Source organism: Gymnodraco acuticeps, unplaced genomic scaffold, assembly GCF_902827175.1.
Source record: "Gymnodraco acuticeps unplaced genomic scaffold, fGymAcu1.1, whole genome shotgun sequence".
NCBI classification, from domain to species: Eukaryota; Metazoa; Chordata; class Actinopteri; order Perciformes; family Bathydraconidae; genus Gymnodraco; species Gymnodraco acuticeps.
In genome coordinates, this window is record NW_022989854.1 from 727,139 (window position 1) to 751,071 (window position 23,933).

The following is a 23,933-nucleotide window of genomic DNA, read 5'->3' on the forward strand; positions in this document are numbered from 1 at the left end:
TGTTGCATTTAACTCTATATTAGATTCTATTGGTTTCCGTCAGAGTGTAAATAAACCAACCCACTGTTATAATCACACTCTCGACCTTGTTCTGACTTATGGTATTGAAATTGAGCAACTATTAGTCGAACTGCATAATCCTGCTTTATCCGACCATTTTTTGGTAACTTTTGAAGTACTGTTACTAGACTACAAAGCATTAGTCAAAAGCTCCTGCAGCAGAAACCTATCTGTTAGTGCTATAGCCACATTTAAGGAAGAGATTCCATCAATACTTAACTCGATAGCATGTCTGCATGTAAGGGAGGAAACTTATACAAAATATACACCACCCCAAATTGATCATGTTGTTGATAGTGCTACAGATGCGCTGCGAATAAAATTGGACTCTGTTGCTCCTATGAAAAAGAAGAAAATAAAACAACAGACTAGCTCCATGGCATAATGCCGAAACCCGCAAAATAAAGCAAAAGTCGAGACAACTTGAAAGGATATGGCGCACTAAACTTGAAGAATCTCGTTTAATCTGTGGGACGGGTGGCGCAGTGGTCTGTGCATCTGATCATCAGATCAAGGGGGGTGCTGGGGAACTCCAGTTCGAAACCCGCTCCTGCCGCCACTGCGTCAGGCCGTTGTGTCCTTGGGCAAGACACTTCACCCGGATTTGCTCCTGTGGGTAATGTCCACAGTACATGTATGATACTAATGTGTACTTGTAAAAGCGCCTCGATGACTTCGAGGCGTGAAGATGGACGGTGTGGCGCAGTGCGCTGTGCAATGATCATCAGATCAAGGGATGAAACCCGCCGCTGCTGCGTCTGTAAAGCCGTTGTGTCCTTGGGCAAGACACTTCACCTGAACTTGCTCCTCTGGGTATTGTCCACAGTGACCATTGCATGTATAAAAAATATGTGTAATGTGTATTTGTAAAGCGCTTTGAGCATCTGGAAAAAGCGCTATAATAAATGTAAGGAATTATTATTATTATTATTATTATTATTAATTTGGCATATTACTCTCAATGAATATAAGAAAGCACTGCATAAAGCGAGAGCAGTCTACTACTCTTCATTAATAGATGAGAGTAAGAATAATGCAAGATTTCTCGATTGAGCCTTCTATTCCCATAGCACTCAGTAGCAATGATTTTATGTGCTTTTTTAATGATACAATTGTTACTCTTAGAAACAAAATCAATGACCTCTTGCCTTTGACCAGTATAGTGTTATCAACAGCTCCCGGAAACGTAAGTTCTAATATTACACTAGATAGTAAACTAGAATGCTTTTCAGCCATAAACCTTGAACAATTAAATTCAATGAATCTTTCTTCTAAACCATCAACGTGTATATTAGACCCAATTCCAACTAAGCTGTTGAAGGACGTTTTTCCATTAATTAGCACTTCTTTATTAAATATGATGAATATGTCTTTATTATCAGGATATGTTCCACAATCATTTAAAGTAGCAGTAATAAAACCTCTTCTTAAAAAGCACAACCTCGATCCAGAGGTTTTAGCCAATTATAGACCTATTTCTAATCTCCCGTTCCTCTCAAAAATTGTTGAGAAAGCGGTCGCAAAGCAGTTGTGTGATTACTTAAAAAACAATGATTTATTTGAAGATTTTCAGTCTGGCTTTAGAACACATCATAGCACAGAGACAGCTCTGGTTAAAGTCACAAATGACCTTCAAATAGCCTCAGACAAGGGACTTGTCTCTATTCTTGTTTTGCTCGATCTCAGTGCTGCATTTGATACTATCGACCATGATATCTTATTGCAAAGACTAGAGCACTTAGTTGGCATACAGGGAACTGCTTTAGGCTGGTTTAGGTCCTATTTATCTGAACGCTCTCAGTTTGTACGTGTCAACGATGAATCTTCCATGCAAACCAAAGTTAGCCATGGAGTGCCACAGGGCTCAGTGCTTGGACCTATTTTGTTCACACTATATACAGTTGCAAGAAAAAGTATGTGAACCCTTTGGATTCTCCACACATAGCGTTGTGTGTTCCTTCCAAACAACTCAACTTTGGTTTCATCTGTCCACAGAATATTTTGCCAGTAGTGCTGTGGAACATCCAGGTGCTCTTTTGCAAACTTCAAACGTGCAGCTGTATGTTTTTCCTGGTCAGCAGTGGCTTCCTCCGTGGTGTCCTCCCATGAACTCCATTCTTGTTCAGTGTTTTACGTATCGTAGATTCGTCAACAGAGATGTTAGCATGTGCCAGAGATTTCTATAAGTCTCTAGCTGACACTCTAGGATTCTTCTTCACCTCATTGAGCATTCTGCGCTGTGCTCTTGCAGTCATCTTTACAGGACGGCCACTCCTAGGGAGAGTAGCAACAGTGCTGAACTTTCTCCATTTATAGACAATTTGTCTTACCGTGGACTGATGAACATCAAGGCTTTCAGAGATACTTTTGTAACCCTTTCCAGCTTTATGCAAGTCAACAATTCTTAATCGTAGGTCTTCTGAGAGCTATTTTGTGCGAGGCATGGTTCACATCTGGCAATGCTTCTTAAGAATAGCAAATTCAAAACTGGTGTGTATTTTTTATAGGGCAGGGCAGCTTTAACCAACACCTCCAATCTCGTCTCATTGATTGGACTCCAGGCTGGCTGACTCCTGATTCCAATTAGCTATTGAAGAAGTCTTTAGCCTAGGGGTTCACATACTTTTTCGACCCTGCACTGTGAATGTTTACATGGTGTGTTCAATAAAAACATGAAAACATATAATTGTTTGTGTAGTATTAGTTTAAGCAGACTGTGTTTGTCTATTGTTGTGACTTAGATGAAGATCAGAACACATTTTATGAACAACTTATGCAGAAATCCAGGTAATTCCAAAGGGTTCACATACTTTTTCTTGCAACTGTATACTTCCGTTAGGCAATATTATAAGGAATCATTCTGTACATTTCCACTGTTATGCGGATGATACTTATATATATATGTATCCATCAAGCCTGATGATACCAATCACCTACATAAAATTCAAGACTGCCTCAAGGACTTAAAAACGTGAAACATTTTGATGTTAAACACGACCAAAACTGAAGTGATTGTACTCTTGTACAAGTACTCTGTACTTGTCACAAGCTTCTAACCCTTTCCTGGGATTTGACTACTGTCCTGTTGGAGGTCCACGGAGTCTCCAAAAAGCCTCTAGGAGACGTAGGGCCAGGATTCGAACCCGTGCTCCAACAGCCATGATCCCGGCTTCAGTTCCGGTTTCCACAGCCATGGATCCATGCACCAGTACCGGCCTGCAGAGCTATGTTTCCTTGCTCGATTACCTGGCCCACACAGCCATGGTCCAGGCCTCTGTTCCGGTTCCAGCGGCTCCAGTTCCAGCCTCAGACCGTTTCTCAGGAACCCGTCTGACGTTTGGAGGTCCACGGAGCCTCCAAAAGGTCTCTGGAAGATGCAAGGCCAGGATTCCAGCCCCTACTCCAACGGCTCCGGCTCCAGTGCCGGTACCAGCAGCCATGGTTCCGGCCCCAGCGGCCATGGTTCCGGCCCTGGTTCCGGCCCCAGCAGCCATGGTTCCATACTCCAGTGCCGGCCCACACAGTCATGGTTCCGTGCTCCAGTACCATCCCACACAGCCATGGTTCCGTGTTCCGGTTCCGTGCCCAGCAGCCATGGTTCCGGCTACAGAACTGGCCCACACAGCCATGGTTCCAGCCCCAGTCCTGGCCCCAGCAACCATGGTTCCGGCCCCAGTACCGGGCCCAGCAGCCATGGTTCCGGCTTCAGTACCGGCCCCAGTAGCCATGGTCCCGACTCCAGTTTCGGCTCCAGGACTGGCTTACCGGCCGACGCCAGCTCCCCGAGTCCTGTCGGCGCACCGGCCGACTCCAGCACCTCGTCTCCTGTTGGTTCTCCAGCCAACACCAGCTCCCCGAGTCCTGTCGGCGTACCGGCCAACGCCAGCTCCCTGAGTCCTGTCGGCGTACCGGCCGACTCCAGCACCTCGTCTCTTGTTGGCTCTCCAGCCGACGCCAGCTCCCCGTGTCCTGTCGGCGTACCGATCGACACAAGTTCCCTCTCAAGTCCCCTCTCAAGTCCCCTCTCAAGTTCCCTCTCAAACCCTCTCTCGAGTTCCCTCTCAAGTTCCCTCTCAAGTCCCCTCTCAGGTCACATCTCGAGTCTCTTCTCGAGTCCTCTCTCAAGTTCCCTCTCAAGTCTCCTCTCAAGTTCCTACCCGAGTCCCCTCTCAAGTTTCCTCTCTAGTCTCCTCTCGAGTTCCCTCTCGAGTCCCCTCTCGAGTCTCCTCTCGAGTCCTCTCTCAAGTCTCCTCTCAAGTTCCCTCTCAAGTTCCCTCTCAAGTTCCCTCTCAAGTCCCCTCTCAAGTCTCCTCTCAAGTTCCTTCTCGAGTCCCCTCTCAAGTCTCCTCTCAAGTTCCTTCTCGAGTCCCCTCTCAAGTTCCCTCTCAAGTCCCCTCTCGAGTTCCCTCTCAAGTCAACTCTCAAGTCTCCTCTCGAGTTCCCTCTCAAGTCCTCTCTCGAGTCCCCACTCAAGTCCCTACTCAAGTGCCGTTGGAGGTTCCGCCGGGGGTTCTGCCAACTCCATGTCCTGTCCCGTTGGGGGTCCCGCTGACTACTCTTCTGCCGGGGGTCCTGCCAACCCTGTGTCCTGTGCCGTTGGAGTACCCGCGGACTACTCTTCTGCCGGGGGTCCTGCCAACCCTATGTCCTGTGCCGTTGGAGGTCCCACCGACTACTCTTCTGCCGGGGGTCTTGCCAACCCTATGTCCTGTCCCGTTGGAGGTCCCGCTGACTACTCTTCTGCCGGGGGTCCTGCCAACCCTGTGTCCTGTGCCGTTGGAGGCCTCGCCGACTACTCTTCTGCCGGGGGTCCTGCCAACCCTATGTCCTGTGCCGTTGGAGGTCCCGCAGACTACTCTTCTGCCGGGGGTCCTGCCAACCCTATGTCCTGTGCCGTTGGAGGTCCCGCCGACTACTCTCCTGCCGGGGGTACTGCCAATCCTATGTCCTGTTCCTCTGGGGGTCCCGCCGACAACTCTTCTGCCGGGGGTCCTGCCAACCCCTTGTCCTGCTCCATCACCTGTTTCGCCGGAGGTCCTGCCAACTCCTGGTCCTCTTCCGTGGGGGATCCTGCCGAAGCCTGTCCCACTGGCTCCGGTTCCTGTTCGGCCGACACCGGGTCCTGCCCGGCCTCCGGAGCTGTCTGGTCTTCGCCCTCGAGCCCGGCCCCCTGAGAGCCGCGGTCTTCGCCCTCGAGCCCGGCCCTCTGAGAGCCCGGCCCTCTGAGAGGAGAAAAACTTCCAGACAAAACCCACAGTTTAAAGGGGAACATGGGAGAAACCTCAGGGAGAGCAACAGAGGAGGGATCCCTCTCCCAGGACGGACAGACGTGCAATAGATGCCGTGTGTAAATGGAAGAGATTATACATTTTACAGCGTAGGTAGACCAAATCTTTGGAAAGACCAAATGTTTGGAAATGCATGTGTCTATAATAAGAAGATGAGTCCACGAGGATGTTAACAATCCTGTGGGAGCCATCAGGGAAGTAGAATGATGAGAGTCAGCCAGGACCACAGAGACAGGTTCAGCCACGACTCGATGTCCAGGACTCAGATCCAGGACACACGACCACAGCAACAGGATTAGCCTCGACTCAGGATCCCGGCGTATATATAGACACAAAAAAAAGAGATCTGGGGGAAGCTGGGTTATTCGGAACATGAGAGTACACCGGTACAAACAGACAGAAAGACGAAGTAGGTCCCCCCCCCAACAGTCCAAGCCTATAGCAGCTAAACTAACGTGTCTACATACATGCACTCCCTTAGGATAGGTTGAGGGAAAAGGGTAGCAAGTAAGAAGTAAGAAACAGAGGCGGAGAGGCACGCGCAGGGAGAAAGGTCCCCACTGGAACCTTAATTGGAATTGGTGAGAGGTGAGGAAAAAAAAGAACTTGAGGTTTATAAACCTCAGGTTCTTTTTAATATCCTCAACTCGATCGTTAATCCCTGTGATGTTTCTTCTATTGTGCCATCGACTACTCTCTGTGATACATTTTATCGAAAAAGTATCTGTGCTTAGGCTAGCCTATACTAGTGCTACCCCAGATCCTGCTCCCTTTCTGTGCCCTGCTGTCCTCGACCATTTTGAGCCTGTATCCCTCTCTTCTCTCTCGGATGTAGTCAAGTACCTGCGGCCGACAAACTGCACCTCAGACAGCATTCCCTCTCGCCTTCTCAGAGATGTTTTTGAATCAGTTGGAGCAAGTGTTTTATTGCTTATAAACACCTCTCTTAGCTCAGGATGTGTCCCAGCTGCCTTCAAACATGCCGTGGTCAAGCCACTACTTAAAAAGAAAAATCTCGACCCCTCCATTCTCGCAAATTTTAGGCCCATCTCCCAGCTACCCTTTTTATCTAAAGCAGTGGTGGGGAACCTTTTTCCTCTCAAGGGCCATTTCAATTTTTTCAACATCCTCTGAGGGTCATACAAATGATTGACCTCTGCTTAAAAATCAAAGCCCATTCATTTCGCCTTTCTTTCATGCTGTGCAAAGAAAAAGTAACCTCTTAATCCAGATATCTTGCCATGACTCGCGTATGCATGCACGTGCACGTGTGGCATGACCACCAAAACAGAAAGATATGGACACAAGATGTGTGCAAATGTATTTAGTTTCCTATCCATGTGGACATGATTTAAGTGGGGGGGACCTAACCTCCTCTAGGGGGTTCCGGGGGGGCATGCTCCGGGAAGTTGAAAGCATCAATCTGGTGCACTTTGAGAGCAAAATGAATAGATCTATGGATACATCTCTCAACATCCATATGAAACAGAACTGTAAGCAGATTTACTTTTTCTTTATCGATATTTTACAAATCACTCTCCTTTTAAACTGTATTCTTGTTTATTAATAACAACATTTTTTTACTGTCATTTAGTATTTTATACCTGTTTACTTTATTCTCTTGTTTTTTGATAACTATAACCCTTTACCTCACTGGTTGGAGAAGAAGCTTCTTATATTCATTAGCATAGCTAGCTAACCAGATGCTAATAACAACAAAGTTATTGACTGTATGATCAGTATGACAGATGAACAGATCGCCACTGGGCTTTCAACTAAAGACACAGCCACGCAAAAACTGCGGCATGTGTACGGCTCCTTATGGTTACTGCAATTTGTGAAGTGCCGGAGCGGCGTTCTGGTGCTCTCCGTCAGAACTGCAACCCTGTCAGACGAGACATATACCACGTGATGACCACGTTAGGCTCGTGTTGTGTTCAAGGACCATGACCGTTGCCAGGAAAAACAGGCACTCGCTTGTTTAATTATTTTGATCTAAAGCCCTGGAGCGAGTAGTCTACATCCAGCTGCAGTCTTTCTTAACCACACATGGAATCCACGAAAAGTTTCGGTCTAGCTTCAAACCCATGCACAGCACTGAAACAGCCCTTTTAAGAGTTTTTAATGATCTGCTCCTAGCCGCCGACTCAGGCAGCCCAGCTGTCCTGGTGCTGTTAGACCTGACAGCTGCCTTTGACACTGTGGACCATAGCATCCTGTTGTCACGGCTTCATTTCATTTAATTTCAAACCTTTATTTACCCAGGTGTATCCCATTGAGATCATTGATCTCTTTTTCAAGGGAGACCTGCTCAAGTAGGTTCCACATGAAACATAAAAACATAAACAGAACAACAAAAAGGACATATTAATGCATCATTACAGGGATTACAATTTACAATAACTATCCACATGAGCAGGTACCAACAGCTTCCGATTGAGTAGCATCCAACCGAGCTTTAAAAACATTTAGTGGCACCAGATTGCTCAGTTTCCATTTCAATTGCAGACTATTCCAAGACAGAGGAGCTGTGCATCTAAAAGCTGTCTTCCCTAAGACAGTCCTAGCAGTTGGCACATTTAATAAAACTACAGCATGCGATCTCAGGCAGTAGCCACTTACAATTCGACGGGAGATCAGGGAGCAGATGTAAGATGTACGTTTCCCTAACATGGCTTTGTATATAAAAATGTACCAGTGACTGAGCCTCCGTACAGTTAGTGAAGGCAAACCAGCCCTTGCACAGTGATGGGTTAGTGCTTTACAGTTTGTCACAAATCTCAGTGCGCTGTGATACGCAGCATCTAACTTGACCAGGCAATTGGCAGGTGCATTCATATACATCAAATCACCATAGTCCAGCACAGGTCAAAAGGTCACAGAGCCTTTTCCTGGCTTCAAGCGAGAAACAGGACTTGTTCCTGTAGAAGAAACCTAGCCTAACCCTCAGTTTTTTAAGCAGGTTATTTACATGACGTTTAAAAGTGAGACAATCATCAAGCCAGATACCAAGGTATTTGTAACAGGTAACCACTTCAATTTTTATTCCTTGCGTAGTTACAATATCTACAACAGGCTCTGGTGTCTTTTTAGCTTTAGAAAAGAGCATTACCTTGGTTTTATCAACATTTAAAAGAAGCTTTAGTCCAGAGGGCTGAGTCTGAATAATGTTAAAAACTGCTTGTAATTCAACAACAGCCTCCTTAATGGAGGGAACTGCACAGTACATCACGGTATCGTCCGCATAAAAATGTAAGGTTGCTCCATCGACATTTTCACCTAAACTATTGATGTAGATGGAGAATAAAAGTGGACCTAAAACAGAACCTTGAGGAACACCATTAGTAATGTTTAACCACTCAGAAGACAGCCCATCAAAATGAACACATTGGGACCTTTCAGAGAGGTAGTTTACAAACCACCCACTGCATGGCTGGATATGCCAATACTGAGTAGCCTCTACTTTAAGATGCGATGATCGACGGTATCAAACGCTTTGGACAGGTCAATAAATAGAGCTGCACAACTCTGCTTATTATCTAAAAAACTCGCCACATCATTCACCACTTTCATTGTGGCAGTGATGGTGCTGTGTTGCTTTCTGAAGCCTGACTGATGTTTAGACAGGATGTCATTTGTACATAAAAACACCTTTACCTGTTCACTCACTAGGCGTTCAAGAACCTTAGCCAGAACTGATCATTTAGAGATGGGCCTATAATTATTTAATAAAGTGGCCTCCCCACCTTTTAGTAGAGGCAGGACATACGCTGACTTCCACAATTTTGGAATTGTGTTTGAGCTGAGGGAGAGGTTAAAAAGAGTAGTGAGAGGTGGAGCAATAAAATCAGCAGCTATCTTTAAAAAGAAAGGCTCTAAATTGTCCGGGCCAGCCGGTTTCTTAGGATCTAACTTGGTTAAAGCTTCACGACCAACATCAACAGTAAAAGGAGTAAAACTAAAAGGGTTTTCCAAAACACATTTTTCAGAGTCACAGACTGTGGTGTTCACAGAAGCAGAGTTAGTGACAGAATCAAACAGAGAGCCACAGGACACAAAATGCTCATTAAAACAATTTAACATAGTAGCCCTGTCCGATATAGTGCCAGATGCTGTGGTAATGCACGGAGGTAGCTCATTACGGATATCACCGGTGGATATCGATTTTATGGCTTTCCAAAATTTTCCAGGATTATTCAGGCTCTTTGTGGTAACTGACAGATAATAATTCGACTTAGCACTTTTTATTTGCGATGTGAAGCTATTTCTTATCTGCCTAAAGCGTAGCCATTCTACCTCTGAGCCTGATTTCCTAGCCTTTGCCCAGGCCTTGTTTCTCTCATGTAGGAGACTAGATAATTCAGCAGAAAACCAAGGATTGTCTCGTCCCTTCACTCTAAATGTACGCAGGGGTGCATGTCTATCTATAATTTCCATAAAACCAAGATAAAAATAAGACCATGCAGTTTCTACATCAGCACACAGATCGATTTTACCCCAATCAAAATCAAACCGATCATGAACAAAACCCTGCTCCACAAAATGCTTTTTGTCTCTCTTACTGATAATGCGAGGTTTACCCTTTAGGACTTTTGTGTCCTAATTGTGGCTACAACACAGTAATCACTCAGATCATTTGAAAATACTCCCACAGATGAGTATTTATGGGGAACATTAGTTAAAATGAGATCAATTAGGGAGGATTTATTTGGGGACTTAATGTTAGGGCGAGTAGGACTGTCTATAATCTGAGTAACATTCAGAGAGATACAAAGGTTTTTATAATCCTCTGACACATAAGTTAACCAGTCCCAATTAAAATCACCAAGCAGCACTATTTCCTTGTAGTCAAATTGAGATAAAAGTTTTGCCAAAGAAGATAAAGAGTCCTTGACAGCTGAGGGGGGTCTGTAGCAGCCCACCACCATGACCTGTTGACCCTTTGCTACTTCGATATTTAAAGCTAAAAATTCTAGTTGTTTACTAATAGATTTGGAAACCATCTTGGTTACACAAAGCTTATTTTTCACATAAATGGCAACGCCACCACCTTTTTTAGGACGGTCGGTACGATATACACTATAACCATTTAAGTAGATGTCAGAGGGCAACATAGATTTATCTAGCCACGTTTCTGATAAGATAATGCCATCAGCATCAGTCGAGCTCGCCCAAATGCGGACAAAATCTAACTTAGGTAACAGACTGCGCACATTTAAGTGAATGAATCCCAACCCAGATCTAGAATTAAAATCAGCATGAGTAGCTATCTGACTACTACTGCTGCTGGGCGGTCCAGGGTTTAGTTGTACATTCCCTGATAGTAATAATAACAAAAAAACCAAGCACCTTTTCCTCTTAACCGACACACATACATTGTCTTGAACAGTCCGCAGGCATCACAGGCTCTGACCTTGCATGGTTCAGGTCCTACCTGACAGACCGTAGCTTCTCAGTGCAGTTAGGTGCCTTCTCCTCTGCAAAAGCCCCTCTTACCTGTGGGGTTCCCCAAGGCTCTATCCTGGGCCCCATCCTTTTTCTACTGTACATACTGCCGCTAGGTTCAATTCTTACAAAACACAATATCCCCTTCCATTGTTACGCCGATGATGTACAGATCGATCTGCCTCTCAATCAAAATGCCAACTCACTACAGCAGTTGATGGACTGCTTAACAGAGATCAAATCCTGGCTGAGCCAACATTTCCTCAACCTCAACGAGAGCAAGACTGAGGTCATCTTTTTTGGACCCCAGCCTCCAGCCTCCCCGGTTGATATTCTGGGCTCCCTCAATGAAAACATCCTCCCCTCTGTCATGAAACTTGGAGTGACCTTCAATAGCACTTTTTTAAAATACGACTACTGGCCAAAACCAAGTCGTATTTATCTTTTAAAGACCTAGAAAGGGTCATTAATGCCTTTGTTACCTCAAGACTGGATTACTGCAACACTCTGTATGTGGGTATGGACCAGGCCTCAATTAAACGCCTGCAGCTAGTTCAGAACGCAGCTGCGCGTCTTCTCACTGGCCATAAAAAGTCTGGCCACCCCAATTCTGGCCTCACTACACTGGCTTCCAATTCGGTTCAGAATTGATTTTAAACTTATTTTATTTGTTTTCAAATCCCTAAACGGGCTGGCTCCGGCCTATATAGCCAAACTCCTCCATCGCTACACCCCAGCCAGAGCTTTAAGGTCGGCTGACTAGCTGCTGCTGGTAGTGCCCAAGACCAGGCTCAAAAACCCGAGGGCACCGAGCATTCACAGCGGCTGGACCCAGGCTCTGGAACACTCTGCCCCTCCATGTGAGGTCGGCCCCGACATTAGTTTTTTTTAAATCAACACTTAAAACTCACTTCTTCTCTCTGGCCTTCTAGCCTTTTCTTATCAAGCTCCACTTTTGTGGAATCAGCTTCTAGTTTGTGTTCGGGTGGCAGACAGCCTATCCGTTTTTAAGATTACGCTTAAAACCTTCTTTTGATAAAGCTTACAGTTGATAGAATAATCTACTAAGAGTGCATTGACGTAGATACGCTGTGCCTCTTTACCTACATTTTGGTTCTTGCTCTTTCACTTAAATCCTAAAAGCTTGGATTTTATATTTAAAACTAAGGTTATTACTACTTCTCATTCTTCTAAATATTTTCTCTCTCTACTTCTCATACTCTCTACTCCTGTAATCTATTCATTCTATTTTCTCTTTATCCAACACCTTTCCCCTCTCTGACCTCTCAAGGTTCTATTAGAGGGTAACAGGTTGCAGAGTGGCCTATTCCGGCCGGGGAGTGTTACGACCGTATTCCACCTCTGTTTCTTACTTCTTACTTGCTACCCTTTTCCCTCAACCTATCCTAAGGGAGTGCATGTACTGTATGTAGACATGTTAGTTTAGCTGCTATAGGCTTGGACTGTTGGGGGGGCACCTTACTTCTTCCTTCTGTCTATCTGTACTCTCATGTTCCGATTAACCCAGCTTCCCCGAAATTTCTTTTTTTTGTGTCTATAGCTACACCGGGATCCTGAGTCGTGGTTGATCCTGTTGCTGTGGTCGTGTGTCCTGGATCCTCTATCCTGAGTCCTGGATTGAGTCCTGGACTTTGAGTCGTGGCTGAACCTGTCTCTGCGGTCCTGCCTGACTCTCATCATACTACTTCCCTGATGGCTCCCCCAAGATTGCTGACATCCTCGTGGATTCATCTTCTTATTATAGACACATGCATTTCCAAACATTTGGTCTACCTACCTACGCTGTAAAATGTATAATCTCTTCGATTTACACACAGCATCTATTGCACGTCTGTCCGTCCTGGGAGAGGGATCCCTCCTCTGTTGCTCTCCCTGAGGTTTCTCCCATTGTTTCCCTTTAAACTGTGGGTTTTCTCTGGAGGTTTTTCCTTGTACAATGTGAGGGTCTAAGGACAGAGGGTGTCGTTTTTCTTATACTGATATTCTGCACAAACTGTGCTGTTGTATTTGTTTTAAAGTGTCCTTATTGGAAAGTATTTTTACTGTATGTACAGCACTTTGGCTCGACCAAAAATCATTTAAAAAATGTGCTATATAAAACTTGATTTGATTTAGATTTTTGGTGTGAAACCAAATCTCCCCCCCCTATCGGCCTAGTTTGGGGGGAAAAGTACTTTTAATGCTGGGCTCAGCCTCAGATTGTCATCTGAAACAATTAGTTTGATATTCAGCAAATATATTGATAAACTGAATAATTGTTTGTCATATTTTAAGAACAAATTGCAAAAATGTCCTTGCTCCTTGTTTTCCAGGTATGAGGATGTTGTGCTTTTCTCGGTTAATCAAGCTCTAATAAAGACTGTTGGTCGGACTAAACAAGAGAGCTGAAGAATGTTTGACTTGGAACTATTATCCTCAGCCCTACTGAGATTTCCTGACAAATGAAATGAAGCCAGGAGCTTCACTCTGCAGCACGAGGAATATCAGATGCTCTTACCTTGGCTGAGCAGCAGCGCTGTGGAGAGGACAGAGAGGGGGGGGGGCAGTTAGTAATAGCACACATTCTGCCCGACAGCAACATCTAATAATACATCAAACTCCACTCCACATGTTGTGATGAAAGTGCAAACTCACAGACACTATTTAGAGACTTCCTGTGTGATCACTGAGCTGCAGCGTCACTCTCAGAGTGAGCCTCTGTCCGACAGCTGGGGTTTTTAATCTCTCTGACTTCAAGACAAGCTTTCAAAAATCCAAATAAACACTCCTCTCTCTTCATCTGTGACTTTTTTTTCCCGAAACACAACAAAGAAGAAAGGAGGAGGTTCAGGTGTGTGTGAGTGTGTTTGTAATTGAAGCAGCTAAAAAGCTAAACAAACCGAATAAAAGACAAAAGGAAACCCACATGCTGCAGCACACCACAACAGACAAACTAAAAGAGCAAGAATTTAAACTTGGACAAATATCATCTTGTTACTCAGCAGGTGCTACTATGAGCATTGAAACATTACGAAGTTCCACTTACATTGTAAAGTAAGCACTCTTGTTAAAGGTCCCATGACATGGCCATTTATACTGATCATAATTCCATTGTTGAGGTCTACTAGAATAGATTTACATTGTTCAATGTTCCAAACTCACATTGGTTTCTCATACAGCATCTGTATAGTATGTGTATTCACTCTCTGTCCTAAACGGCCTGTTGGAGCTCCTGCCCCCCCCCTCCCTATGAGCCCACTGCTCTGATTGGTCAGCTTGCCCACTCTCTTCTGATGAGTCTACCACCGTTACAGCGGAACATCAGTGATTATGTGTTACAATGGAGTTAGCAACCAGAAAATGACACCAGTAATGAGAAACAGATGAGAATGCTGCGTGGAGTCTGGGTGCCGTGTTGGCGGGACGTTGCGGGGTTCGCTGCTCTGCCCTTTGAGGCTTGAGGAGCGGACAGTGTGAGGTGGATTACTGGTGTCGCTTCCTGGTTGCTGCGTGGGGTCTGCGAGACAGCGAGACACAGCAGAACTCAGCCTGAGCACACGTGAGTGTGTGGCGAACTGTGAGTGGAGAAAAGAGTGGAGTGGCTGAGAAAAGATAAGGCTGAGTGAGTGTGTGTGTGTGAGCTCCACGGATTGGTCCAAGTGATCGTTACGTCACTTTCACCAGGAAGAAATAAATGGAAAATGAGAAATCTCCAAAGAGGCGTTCTGGGGCAGCATAGACAGGTATTTTCTGTGTTAGAGTTGTACTCGCTACAGGGTGTACTTTGAGAGTTTGTGACTTTGCAGACCGTTTACCGTCTATATTTTGAAGCTACAGTAATCATAATTTAGGGGTTTTAGGAAGTATTCTGAAAACAATGAGTTGTCTGTGGGCTACAATTTTTGTGCCATTGGTTTACATTTTGGCAAATTGTAATGATTAAAAAGTATGCCCAATTTGCTATTCTGTAACTTAACTGTTCATATTGTCATGTGCCCAGGGATGTACATACAACTGATATTGGATTACTTTCATGCTGAAGAAAACTGCTTTAAAGGAATGTCTTTTTAATGATATATTTGCAGTTTTATACACATTTGTTTGCAATGGAAAGAGACTTTCTGAAAGGCTATAGTATTTGTCTTTGTCCAGGTCATTTCCCATGACAACTTCCTGTTTACTCCTCTTGATTTGTTTGTGGTAAGTCAAGTTTGACCTTGAGATCAAATGAACATCCTGCAGGGACATACCTGAGATCCCTCTCTTCAGCCAGCGCGGCTCCTCCAGAACTATGAAGAAGTTCTCATGTTTTTCATATTCTTCATCATCAATGATCCTCACCTGGAAAGTCTGACTGCATCCAAACACACACACAAGCACAGAAACAAAAATAATTAACGACAAACTTAGAAATATTTTGCATTTCGGTAACACTTTATATTAAGGTACATAAATTCACCTAGTAATAACAAGTTCTTAATTAGCATGCATATTAGCAGTATATTGGCTCTTTATTAGTCATTATAAAACACTTATTAATGGCTTATTCTGCATGACCATATTCTACAAGTAATAAGCCATTAGTTGAGAGTTTTTCCTTAATAACCCTCTAATTAGTGCTTATTTATTGCAAGCAAGGAAGTTGTTGTACATGAGTTTTGGTCTTAATATGCTCAATATGGGCCTAATAAGGCAGTAGTACCACAAAAATAGTAATTCTACCATAATAACACTTATTAACAAGACATGAAACTATAGAGTGGCGAAGTCACGCCCATCTACTTCCGGTCCATGGGACCTTATTCAGGGTTGCCAACTTTGGGTACCTGGCTGGAGTGAGATTTTGATATCATGGGTTTAATTACACATAGGCGGGATTAGGCGCACAAAATGACTGCTATCGTGTCAGCAGCTGGACCTTAGTATATATATAGGATATATATACAATATATACAAATACACAATATTCGACACAGATAAACGGCACAAAGTTTCATTCACTAATGAAAGTCAAACACATGTTTGTTTCCACTGTTTTATTGTGTGCCTGTCGCGATAAGCAATTAATTGATTTATCGTACGATAAATAAAAATGAACTCGATACATTTCCATTTACATGAGGATGTGACTAGCAGTTTGAAAGGATGTACTTGAATTATTATTATATATTATCATTATGTCAGTGGTCTAAAATGGTCATACAACGGTGCCGACAATATTATCGTTTATCGTAATAATTTCCGGGAAAATGTATCCAACAAAATTCATTATCGTGAGAGGCCTATACATGAAACACACACACACAAACAGATCTACAGACTTACTCCAAACTGCCAAACATATTAATTAACACACTCTCACATACTCTTTGACTCTATTTTGGCCTAGTAGAACAATAAGCAGCAGACTTTTACTTTTTTATAATTTCTACTGGATCTTAGATCTGCGCATGCACAATACGAGTATTTGTGTTGGGTAATCTATGGTAGGGCTAACCCATACAGTGGTGGGGCTCAAGTAAGTATTTGCAATGTAATTACATACACGCCCTCCTTGACAGTGAAACGCCACGCGTGAGGTTTAGATTATTTCCCTGTCTCAATCCAAATGGAACTGTTTGAAATAAAAAGGCACATTTGTCTTGTAGTAAATAAAAAGGGCGACCTGGAGCCAATCCTGCAATTTCCCCACAGGTGAAAGAGTTGACATGCTGAAAACCCAACCCCTGCAGGGGGGTCTGGGGGGATTCTCCCCCAGGAGATTTTTTGAAATACTAACATAAAATACACATTCTGGTACTCTCTTGAGAAGAAAAATAAATAAATCTATTACTACACGGCATATTTAAAAAAATGAATGCCATTTTAGTTTGTTGTTACTTTGTTCTGAAAGCTGAACCTGCTGCTCCTCACAGAGAGAAGAGAGAAGAGGCTGTGAATGACTTTACATTGTGGATAAGGGTGGATAGCCCCCATTGTTCTGTGTGTCAAAATGAAAGACAGCCCACACACCTATCAATCATCAAACCGTGGGGTCTTATTTCATTACGTGTTGATTTCTATCAACACGTAATGTTGTATCGATGTAGATGTAGTACTACAGTAAAAGTATTCTCCGTCAGGACTTCCTGCAACAACACCACGCCGTTATCTTGATTCTGATTGGCCAGAAGACATTATCAAAGATGTTCTATTGAGAAGACGATCACTACGTGACAAAAGTTTTCAAACCCGTTTCTAGTCTTCGGTATTTTTGTTTTTGGCGTGAGAATAGTTTGGGCAGCGTGAGAGCGTGAGATTGAGTGAAAGCGTGTGTCACACGCCAGATGCGTGAGAGTTGGCAACCCTGCCTTATTTCGGAAAAATAATGTATTGAAATCAATGGAGAGAGAAAACGTATCTTTCGATCCCGTTTGAATTGTGCCATGAATTACACATATGATGTTTGTAAATCTTAAAAAATAATTTCCATGTCAAAAAAGTCACAGTTTGTTGGAAAACTGTTGAAATATAAGACTATGAAAAATACGCAACTAGAAAGACTACAAATCCCAGAGTCGCGTAAGTGACAATTGTTTTCCTCCACTAAGAGATAGCTAAGATCAGCGCCATATAGATATAATCTATCTATATGGTGCTGGCTAAGATAAGATAACTTTAACAAGATGCCTGTGTGCTTAGTACCAGGTTGTTATCATACCAGCAATGGGTCTTGCTCGTTCTTTCGCTTCCCGTCTGATGAAAGGACCAGGAGTGGCTGGATCAAGTTAGCTACCTAGCTAGTAGATAGCACGTTAGTTATCATTACAGCCTTGTCATTTTTATTAGCCTTAACATGAAGTAACATTAAGTAACCCAAAATGTTAAACAGTAAGAGCAGTAGTCATATTTCGTGAACCCTTTGAAGAGTACTGTCACCGGTGTGATCATTCTATAATACACAATTTAAGCCCGGGGGAGAAATGCTAACGCTACATTAGCACCGGCGATCTTTTCTACTTCATGCTATCTGCACAAATGGTTGACATTAAACATTAAAAAGACCAGGCAGTTCAGGGAGAATCAAAGGAAGGCAGGCAGCTTTGCATGACATTCTTCTGGACGTGTTTCATTGTGGTGATAGTGAGGGTAGTCAATCGTTTTGTTGACAAGACAGTAGTGACGGCCATCTTGGTGCAACCCAGTCTCACGGCATTTCGTGTTCACCAACACGATTTTTAATCTATTGATTCGTGTTCACCAACACGATTTGCCCCTTTTTTTCGTGTTGCACAGCACGATTTTAAAAGCAATGTATTTCTACTGCCTGCAGCACGTATTTTTCTCCGGTCGGGTCGAGGAAGACCGGAAGCTGTGTGGTTCACAAAAACATGTTCTTACTCAATATCAAGCCACAGTTATTGCTTTTATTTGAAATCGTATAATTTCTGACTTTTGTTGCCGTCTGTGAGGAAAATAAATGGGGCTCAGAGCCTCAGGATACTGAAATCTGTATTTTTAAAATCTTTTTTTCCTTCTAATTTGTTATTCTTTTCAAAATAACACACTGTTATTTACTCACCAATAACACACAATTATCCTTGCTTTTTTTTATTGGTTTAATTCCATAATCTCTGGCTTTTTTGGCGTCCTTCAGGAACTGAATTTCAAAATAAAAATAACCGGAAACAGACGTAGGCATTTCGAGCGATTACCCAAGATCCTCAGCTATGGTTTTAAGCTCGCTTATTGGATGTTTTAGCCGCAATGCATGCTGGGATTTGGTGTTTATATGATATGAAATCCGGAAAACATTTTAAAAGAATAAAATAATACTTAATTCCGAGCGCTCTTGCTTTTCTCTTTGAAAGTCATCACATAACGGCATTGTAATACATGGTTCGGCTGCATTGTATATTACAGATCTGCCGTAGTTCTTTATTTATAGAGCCCTGATGAGAAGACCTTTGGAAAAACTGAGAAAATGCCGCCGAAACTGAATACTTGACGTGGATCATAAATATATTCAACAATTAAACAACATCTTCAATTTCTCTTCACACAATACGTCTCCTTGCAGTATCAACACTAATTCGGCTGACTTTTACATTTGATCTAATTCACAGATAGGTTATATTTACACCATAACACACAGCTGATATAAAAGGACTGTAGTTTTTAAGGATATTACTGATTTTCTTTGAATGTAAGAATGTAAATACTGAGTCTGAAATAGTATAGCAATATGCTGTAAAATTATGTGAAAGCATGCATTAAACTACACATTTTCAGATGTTGTACGAAAACAAAAGTGTCCTACACTAATAATACAAAGTTATTATGGCTGTGTGTACCTTGTGTGCACGTTATTGAATTATTGTGTTTTATTTCATTAAAAAAATATTAAGAGTACATACTTTCATAGGGGGAAAGTATAAATATAGAATATAAAAAATCAAGAAGATACTATAAGTGATTTCTACAATAAAACAGTTTAGTGCAGAATGTACAAAGATATTAATAGGAGGAGGTGCAAAACAGAAAAACGAATTAACCTTCATTTAAACATTAAATAACAGATTAAGGTCTTCTTTTAAATAAGAAAAAAGCTTTGGGGGTATCTATCTACAGATAAATATTAAGCCTGACAAAGTACTTAACGTCTAATATATTGCTTTCCTGCAATGTTAACTATGTTGAAGCACTTATTTTAACTGATATTATACATATGAATTATACTCTTATGTATGTAGATAGAATAAGAAATGTGCAGAATATGACAGTTTAATGGTGGAGGTACACACATATTGATAGATGTCTTGTAATGCTCTGTTGAGGAACCTGTGACCCAAGTGTTTCATTCATTGCATAACTACACCGTAGTTGTGTATATGATATGTCAATACACCTTTGAAAATCTTGAAAGGGATGTGCAAAATAGCCATAATATACAGTCTTTAATGAACTATTAGTAGAGAATAACGAGTAATGAATATACTTTATTACTCGTTTCCATTCATGTCAATTGCAGATACATGTTTAGTCTTCTCAAGCACCAACTATCAAATATCTCTCCTGATTGTTTGCACTTGACAATCACCTTACCTGAATTTTACTCAGGTGTAACTAAAGTCTGATTTAAGGGTTGTTTATATTTCACATAATTAATCAGAATCTGCAAAGTAACTCAAATAAATGCAGTGGAGTAAAAATACCAGGTTAACCTCTGAATTGTAGTGGAGTAGAATTACAAAGTAACAATGAGCTGTCATGTGGGTATTAATGCTGCGCATTATGGACACAAGCGATTTTCACCCATTTATTAATTATATGTTTTACATTTGATAACACCAATGTGTTTAATACTGGCAACTTCTAATTGTGGGAACAACGAAAACGTTCAGTAGAGACGTCCCATAGAACATTTTGCGAAACACAATAGCCAGCATGTGTAGTTCTGGGGGGGCGTTCGATTCCAGTTTTGGATAGTCTGGCGTGGTTTCGTTCTATTTCACACAGCTGTTTGACGCTCTGCGTAACCTTACGGGGACTGTAGTCCTAAACGATAGCTGCGGATTATGGGTAGTGTAGTGTCTTCGGGCCATCCTAAACTCAGAAATGTTGACAATCGCAATGATGCTCGAAATGTCCCTTATAGGCCTACGTCTGTTTCCGGTTATTTTTATTTTGAAATTCATTTCCTGACGGACGCCAAAAAAGCCCGAGATTATGGAATTAAACCAATAAATAAAAGCAAGGATAATTGTGTGTTATTGGTGAGTAAATAACAGTGTGTTATTTTGAAAAGAATATCGAATTAGAAGGAAACAAATATTTAAAAATACAGATTTCCGTATTCTGAGGCTCTGAGCCCCATTTATTTTCCTCACAGACGGCAACAAAAGTCAGAAATTATACGATTTAAAATAAAAGCAATAATTGTGGCTTGATATTGAGTAAGAACATGTTTTTATGAACCACACAGTTTCCGGTCTTCCTCGACCCGACCGGAGAAAAATACGTGCTGCAGGCAGTAGAAATACATTGCTTTTAAAATCGTGCTGTGCAACACGAAAAAAAGGGGCAAATCGTGTTGGTGAACACGAATCAATAGATTAAAAATCGTGTTGGTGAACACGAAATGCCGTGAGACTGGGTTGCTTGGTGACGTGTGTTGTTCTGCGATACCAGAGATGTAGTTAATTGAGCATTTCACACAAACAAATGGGTTACTTCACAGTATTACGACACTTTTAAATTGACAAATGTAGCTCAGCGCAAGTTCAATCAGGAAGACCAATATCCTCTGGTGTTACACGTCACTTCAATACTCTCTCCTCTCTCATTAAGTGATCAGGGGCGTTACTCCCCGGCTAGCCAATCATCGCATCCACTAACCCCTTTAAATCTGCTCTTCCCTCTCCGTCAGTCGTCATTTCAGGTGTCCTCGCGCAAGCAGCAGCAGGGTTTCGTCCCAGCTTCAGGCATATATTAATCAGCTCCACAGTCTTGCGGATTCCAGCCGGCCGCCCCGCAAACCCGGAAACAGGAGGAAAAGACAAGGAAATCGGGCTCCACGGAAGTTCCTCCGGCTTAATGGAAATGGCCTACTTCACGCAAACAATTGACGCACGCCTTCAGTCTCTCGAGAGGGCATCACTGGTAATAAACATGTATTTCATACATCACGTCTCTCCTGATTGAAACATCATATGTGTAATTCGTGGCACAATTCAAACGGGATCGAAAGATAATCTTTCTCTCTCCATTGACTTCAATACATAATCTTTTCGAAATAAGGTCCCATGGAGGTCCACCGGAAGGGGAGGGACTTCGCCACCCTATAAGTGTTAATTGTGTATAAATAATTCAAAATTAGGTATTTCTATCTAAGAATATGTGTTGGGGTATGACAGTTCAGCTACCAATAGCAAGGTGATATTGACCTGTATGTTTCATATTTGCACATTTATATATTTGTAAAATGTGTACTGAAGGTTAGACAGGAAACCGGGTACAGGAAGTAGGAGAAAGTGAACAGAATAGTAGTGATGGGAATTATGGCTCTTTGAAGGGAGCCGGATCTAATGGCTCCATTCCTTTCAAAGAGCCTTTTTTTTTAAGGGGGCGGGGTTACTAGGTTTATCTGCGAAATAATCACCAGGATAATGATTGACTGTATTGCCAGACCTAATGTCAATAATCTGCATTGTAAACATGACACAAGGTTACGCCATATCTATGTCATTCATGTCAGTGAATGTACTGCTTTGAATGTACCCTCTGTGTTTTTAAGTGGCGATTATTTGTTGACCCTGCTTTAAAGGATATTTTGCCTTTACAAATGGTGCGCTTTATCACTGCCTGGGTTTTGGTTGAAGTGCATCCAAATGCTGCTGCGTTTTCGCGTTTGGCTAATTTTCTATCTGAAAAACACGTCGTCTACCTGTCCTGTACCACTTGTTATGACTTCTCTCTCTGGCGTATTCCGTTAAGACACACCCCATCTCATTCCTCGTGCTGAAACCTACCAATTAGAGTAGGAATTAGAGTAGGGGCGGGTCTTCACAGAATACGTTGTGCGGACCAACGATTGAACGATAACAAGAACGGCTCTCACCAAGTACGACTCGGTTCTCCTCGTTCGTATTAAAGAGCCGTTCAAAAGAATCGGCTCGTTCGCGACCGACACATCACTACTGAATAGCATGGCAGTAGACATCAATGAGTAGACTGCTACTAATTTTCCCTTTGCAACCTGAAGAGCAAAAGGGTAAATTCCGTCTGAAAGCAATGACTGTAAGTGTAAGTCTTACACTTACACTGTAAGGATTAGTAACATGTATTGTGTTTATGTGATGACATTTGGAAATGTTTAAACGGTTTGAACACAATGAGAAAATGCGTTAGCATTCGCGCTAGCGTTAGCATACATGCTAGCGTTAGCCATACTAGCATGTACCGTTCTTATTATACATCCATGGCCTGTACACATGCTTATTGCACAGCTAGCATTAGCTATATTTACCTTGTTTACACTTAGCGGTCCTAAGTGTTAATCTGTGTATGTTACACTTGCATGTATGAGATCATTAAGTGCATACATGTAGGGTTGCCAACTTCCAGAAATGGAGAAACGGGACACATGCATGCAAGGATTTTCGGGTTTCTGGCGGATTTAGTTACTTTTATTTGTTACTTTATTTCGGTTTTAGGGTTAGGGTTATGTTATTGAATTATTTTGGGGGAGCCAGCCCACAAGGGTTCGAGGGGTCAAAACCCTCAAAATGCATAGAAAACTATGCATATAACCAGGGGTGCACATAACTTTTTTGCCCTGGTTCTCAAAGGAGCACCTGGAGATGTTGCTTGGTGCTCATCCTTAAAATGAAATAAACCGTAACTTTTGAGGGGGTCTTGACTTTATTTGCCAGACACACGGCACTGAACACACATACAGAGGTGAACACAGAACACACATGCAGAGGTGAACACAGAACACACATGCAGAGGTGAACACAGAACACACATGCAGAGGTGAACACAAGACAACATTAGCACGACCAGTAATCCTACAAGCTGTCATCACTACCCTCCTGACTGTTCTCCTCACTGTCTTCCTCTCTGTCAGACATGGAGATGTAGGCCTACTACTTCCTCTCTGGTTGAGTCTGTGATTAGATGCTTGCATCCACAAGTCAACAGCTGGTTTTGGGTCGAAAGTCTCTGTTATCATCTTAGACAAGTGGATGTAAACAAATAAGTATGTGAACATAACCAATAGCCTACCATAGCCAATAACAAATTAATGTAACTTATTTTATTTGTGTTGTTCATTCATATCTTATTTTACCTTAACATTTATTTATTTATGCATTTTTTTTATCTCTCCAGTTTTAAAGGATATTTTTGGTTACTGTCCTATAGTATACATTGGAATGATTTCAAACCTGTTTATCCCAATAATTATAAAGGAGTGCCTTGGAAATATGTGTTTACATAAATTGTGACCAAATCGTTTGAACTTAGACTAAAGTGAACTATCTAAACACTCAAGAGTCCTTTACCTCACTGAGCTGTAGTTATCAGCCTCTCAGTCTGACTGGAGAGGACTCTCCCTCCACATCATTGTAGAAACATCTTCTTCTTATATCCGTTAGA

General features: G+C 42.4%; 1 protein-coding gene across 1 annotated transcript in view; it reads right to left on the minus strand.

The window, feature by feature from the left end:
- Nucleotides 1-23,933, minus strand: part of LOC117561906 (sodium/calcium exchanger 2-like) — a gene marked incomplete at its 5' end in the record, with an annotated part of 291,101 nt that overhangs the window by 17,589 nt on the left and 249,579 nt on the right. The window contains 2 exon segments of the mRNA XM_034239574.1: nucleotides 13,312-13,329; nucleotides 15,044-15,147. Of these exon segments, the coding sequence (XP_034095465.1) occupies nucleotides 13,312-13,329; nucleotides 15,044-15,147 (122 nt within the window).